Below are 5,497 nucleotides of genomic sequence, written 5' to 3' on the forward strand. Positions count from 1 at the left end.
CACACGCAGTCTCACACACACAGTCTCTCACACACACGCTCACTCACACACACACAGTCTCTCACACACACACTCTCTCACACGAAGTCTCACACTCACACACAGTGTCACACACACACTCTCAGACACACATACAATCACACACACAGTCTCACACACGCAGTCTCACACACGCACACACACACCGTCTCACACACACACACTCTCTCACACACAGTCTCACACACTCTCTCACACATACACACACAGTCTCACACACACCATCTTACACTCACACACACCGTCTCACACACACACACGCACACACAGTCTCACACACACCGTCTCACACTGTCTCATACGCGCACGCACAGTGTCATACACATACTGTCTCACACACACAGTGTCATACACACGTCTCACACACTCTCACACACGCGCACACACACACGCACACACAGTCTCACACACACCGTCTCACACTGTCTCATACGCGCACGCACAGTGTCATACACATACTGTCACACACACAGTGTCATACACACGTCTCACACACTCTCACACACGCGCACACACAGTCTCATACACACACTGTCTCTCACACACACACTGTCTCACTCACAGTCTCATACACACACTGTCTCTCATACACACACTGTCTCTCACTCACGCACAGTCTCATACACACACTGTCTCATACACACTCAATCTCACACTGTCTCACACTCTCTCACACACACACTCTCATAGACACACTCACTTACACACATGCACTCAAACATAGACACACACATACGGACACTATTCTCATACGGACACACTCTCTCATATGCACATCCTAACACAGGCACACTAAGACACATAACAGACTGTCACACAGAAATACACACATGCAGGCAGACACATGCACAGCCTTGTGCACACAGACTCAGGCACACACACACATAGATACATACACAGATGTGCAAGCACACACGCAGGCAGCCTCGTACACTCACTCACACAGACACACACACAGACACCAGGTATAGACTAACATTCAGGCACATGCAGATAGATGTACAAACAGACACACTCTCATACATACTCACTGGGACAGATGGGGGTGCGGTGAGGTTTCACTGTTTGTCTAAAATGCCCCCATCATAAATATCTGCTGTTTACAGCTCCCCTATCGACCCCCCCCCCCAACCACATGTGTGTTTGAGTGCAGGAGAATGTGGGAGGGTCTTGCAGCAGGAAGCTGCAAATGGACCAAGCATTCTCTGCTGACAGAAGCTTTGACTGTGCTTTAAAAAGAAATTTACTGTCTGCTTTTCATAGCAATTCGAGTTTAAGAGCAGGGTGAAACATTACATTCCTGTCTCTGTTTTCCCCGGGGATTACTTTGATATTGATACAAAGTACAGAGCTCTGTTGGCACTCTGAGAAACTAGCTGGTTACTGCAATACTCTCTCTGCTCACTGGAGAAGGTATAGCCTACAGTGTAACTCCGATCCTGGGTGTTATGCAGAGAGTTTCTTTCGTTTGGAACTTTGCTGCACTACCCAAACTATAGCAATGTTTAATGGAGCTACAGTATGTTCATTCACATACTGCTGGATTAGACAAAACAGCAAGATCCCTCAGCTGCTCTTACACTAGCCTGGCTTGCATTGACAGGTTAACACTGTCAAACTAGATTCTTAGGAATGTTGGGTGAAGGAGTCAAATGCTTGTTGGCACCACTAACTTGGTCAGTTCATGACACGGAGTTATTAATGTAGAGAATGGTTCCAGAATTGATACAGACAATTCAGTGCACACTGTACCCACAGTAACTGCCTGCAATTCAGACACTCCCACTACCTCACCTTTACCTGTCAAACACTCCCACTACCTCACCTTTACCTGTCAAACACTCCCACTACCCCACCTTTACCTGTCAATGTTTCCTTCTCAGAAATTGATCCAGTTCCCCTCATGAAAGTCTCAGTTAAACTTGTCTCTCCCACATTGTCAGACAACGTACTTGAAACCCCACAACCCACTTCATCAGAAAAACAGTCCCTCGCAGAAACAATGCAAATGACTGCTCAAATGTGCAGAGTTTGGAATGATCTGAATATCCGATAATACCGAGTGAACCCAATAAAAAAAGACTTAAAACTCACACAACACCAGGTTGTAGTCAAACAGATTTATTTGGAAGCGCTAGGTTTCAGGTAGTTTCATTAACAACCACCTGATGAAGGAGCAGTGCTCTGAAAGCTAGCGCTTCCAAATAAACCTGTTGGACTATAACCTGGTGTTGTGTGAGTTTTAACTTTGTACCCCCCAGTCCAATACCTCCACATCAATAAAAAACCCACAGACAAACATTCTTCACACTCAATTCCACACATTTACATCAAGCTGTTACAAAATCCACTGAAACAGTCGCTGTATTGAATTGAACAGGAGACTACCTGGGCTTCTGTGGAAAGTCATTCTTTCAGCAAAGTCTTCCCTCTTGCTTCCGAGACGAGATGAGAGTACCCTCGGCACTCATTGAATTACCTCATTGTCTCCCACTTGCCAAGGCAGCTATTAATACAGGAACTGGACAAACCCATCCCAGCCTCTCTAATCCCATTCCACACACTTTACCATTTTAGGTATTTCAGTAGGAAAGGCTTAGGGATTGGATCAGACTGCAGTTCACATTCCTGCTGCCGGTCACTGATCCAGGAGGCATTCACTAAAAGGGACACATGACTATAACTGCCAGGAATTTCATTGTAAATCCCTGCCAACCTCCCGTGGCTTAGGAGAGTAAATATAGACAGCTAGGGTTATTGCAAATAGAGTAAACAAACACGGTTATAGGTAGGATAGGAACAGAAATTGCTGGAGAAACTAAACAGGTCTCATCGCATCTGTAAAACGAGAAAGATTTAGCATTTCAGGTGGAGTGACCCTTCCTCAGAAAAGGTAGTATATATCGGGTGAATTGGAAAAAGGATAGGCAGAGAAGGAGTGCAGAGAGAGAGAACAAGAGTTAGACCAAGGGATGGCTGATGGTGAGCCAGGGATGGAGATGAGCTGCTAATGGGGACAGTGAGTAGGTGAGAGTGGGCTGGCTGTGCTGGAAGCAGCCCATGGCATGACAGGGCCTGGGCTGTGGGGGTAGGTAAAGGACACGGGCGAAGGTGGTCAGGCCCGAAAATTACTGACCTCAGTATAGAGGTTGCAGGGTCTCAAAGGGGGAATGAGGAGCTGTTCTTCCAGCTTGTCCTATTGGAGCACTGCAGTAAGCCTGAGATATACAGAATCCCTACAGTGTGGAAGCAGGCCATTCAGCCCATCAATTCCACACTAGCCCTTCAACAAACATAGCACCCACGTACTCTATCTGTGTAACCCTGCATTTCCTGTGGCTAATCCGCCTAACCTGCATGTCTTTGGACTGTGGGAGGAAACCAGAGCACCCGCACGAAACCCACACAGACACGGGGAGAATGTGCAAACTCCACTCAGTCATCCAAGGCTGGGATCGAATCTGTGTCCTTGATGCTGTGAGACAGCAGTGCTAACCACTGAGCCACCGTGCCACCCCAGTGACAGCAATGTTGGCCAGGGAACATGGTTGTGCTTTGGAGTGGTAAGCAACAGGAAGCTCAAGTTCACTTTTGTGGACAGACGTGGGTGTTCTGCAAAGTGGTCACCCAGTGTGTGTTGTCTTCCAGTGTAGAGCAGAGCACATTGTGAGCAGCGAGAACAGCAGGGATGGGTGGGGGAGATAGACTGCTTCACTATTCTGAAAGATTAACTGTCCATTCAGAGCTTTCCGTTTGGTTTTGTAACACAAAGAGTCATTAACATCATAGCTGATTGTCAGAGACTCTAACTGAAATTCCTGCTGTCGTTGTCACTGACCCTGATACAGGAATCTCTTGTACCTTTCTCCTGTTTTAATCATGAACTTGTAACTTCTTTAAACTTTTTATCATTGTTTGACAAGTGACAGAGGAGGGGAGGTGTGATTTGGGCAGACACAGCTGGGGCTGTGTGAGTATAGTCCAACTCTGTATTCAGACAAGAGCATTGTGCTGGACATCAGCACCAGGAGCAGAACCATACGGAGAGGTGGACCAGGCTGACAAGGGAAGGCAGGGCCAGCATGGAAGTAAAAAGGAAAAACATACACTGGTGTAGATCAGTGGGAAGGTAGAGGACTGGGAAATCTTTAAAAACCAGCAGAGGATAACTAAAGAAGCAATAAGGCAGGAAGAGGTGGGGGGGGCGGGGGGAGGTGGGGAGGGGGAGGCGAAAGGAGATGAAATATGAGAGTAAGTTAGCTCATCATATCAAAATTTGGAACTGCCGGTGTTGGACTGGGCTGTACAAAGTCAAAAATCACACAACACCAGGTTATAGTCCAACAGGTTTAATTGGAAACACACTAGCTTCCGGAGCGACGCCCCTTCATCAGGTGGTTGTGAAGGGCACAATTCTAAGGCACAGAATTCATAGCAAAGAATTTATAGCAGTGTGATGTAACTGAAATTATCCATTGAAAAATAACTCGATGGTCTGTTGAGTCTTTCATCTGTTTGAATACCATGATAGTTTCACTTCTTTCATGTGTAAATCACAAAACCTTTTCTTAATTAAAAGTTGCATTCTCGGGTTAGCTGTTAACAATGGTGATAGCTAGACAATATGTTGAAGGTGTTAGCCCCCTGTGTTCTCTGTCTATGACCTGGTGTTTAGATTGATTCCAATCTAAAAAGTGAGATAACAGAGTTTTACATGAACAGATGAAAGACTCAACAGACAATCAACGTATTTTTCAATGTATAATTTCAGTTACATCACACTGTAAACATTTACTATAAATTCTGTGCCTTAGAATTGTGTCCTCCACAACCACCTGATGAAGGAGCGTCGCTCCGGAAGCTAGTGCTTCCAAATAAACCTGTTGAACTATAATCTGGTGTTGTGTGATTTTTAACATCATATCAAAGATTGCAAGAGTCATTTAGATACCTCAAAAGGTAAGAGTCAAGAGTGGACATGGGGCTGCTGGCAACTGAGGCTGGAGACATAGTAATGGGGAACAAAGAAATGGCAGAGGAACTGAATCGGCACTGTTCATCAGTGGGAGACCAGGACATCAAGAGAGTCAGGGGGCAGAGGTGAGTGTAGTGTCCCTCGGGGGGCAGAGGTGAGTGTACTGTCCCTCAGGGGGCAGAGGTGAGTGTAGTGTCCCTCAGGGGGCAGAGGTGAGTGTAGTGTCCCTCAGGGAGCAGAGGTGAGTGTACTGTCCCTCAGGGGGCAGAGGTGCGTGTAGTGTCCCTCGGGGACAGAGGTGAGTGTCCCTCATTGAGGAGAAAGTGCTGAAAGATCTGACAGTGGATAAGTCACCCAAGCCAGATGGACTACACCCCAGAATTCTGAAGGAGATTGTAGATGCATCGGTGGTGATGTTTCAGGAATCACTGACGTCAGGGAGGGTCCCAGCGGATTGGGAATTAGCAGGTGTAGCAATCTTGT

At 46.5% G+C, this 5,497-nt stretch overlaps 1 protein-coding gene across 1 annotated transcript in view; it reads right to left on the reverse strand.

The window, feature by feature from the left end:
- The window catches only part of LOC122561940 (four and a half LIM domains protein 1-like), a 26,521-nt gene extending 23,957 nt beyond the window's left edge, over positions 1–2,564 (reverse strand). Inside the window, exon 1 of the mRNA XM_043714266.1 lies at positions 2,428–2,564. Within this exon, the coding sequence (XP_043570201.1) occupies positions 2,428–2,449 (22 nt within the window). The 5' untranslated portion in view covers positions 2,450–2,564. The remainder of the gene's footprint in view (positions 1–2,427) is intronic.
- Between the last annotated feature and the right edge of the window lie 2,933 nt (positions 2,565–5,497).

Source organism: Chiloscyllium plagiosum, chromosome 24 (genome assembly GCF_004010195.1).
Source record: "Chiloscyllium plagiosum isolate BGI_BamShark_2017 chromosome 24, ASM401019v2, whole genome shotgun sequence".
Taxonomy (NCBI): domain Eukaryota; kingdom Metazoa; phylum Chordata; class Chondrichthyes; order Orectolobiformes; family Hemiscylliidae; genus Chiloscyllium; species Chiloscyllium plagiosum.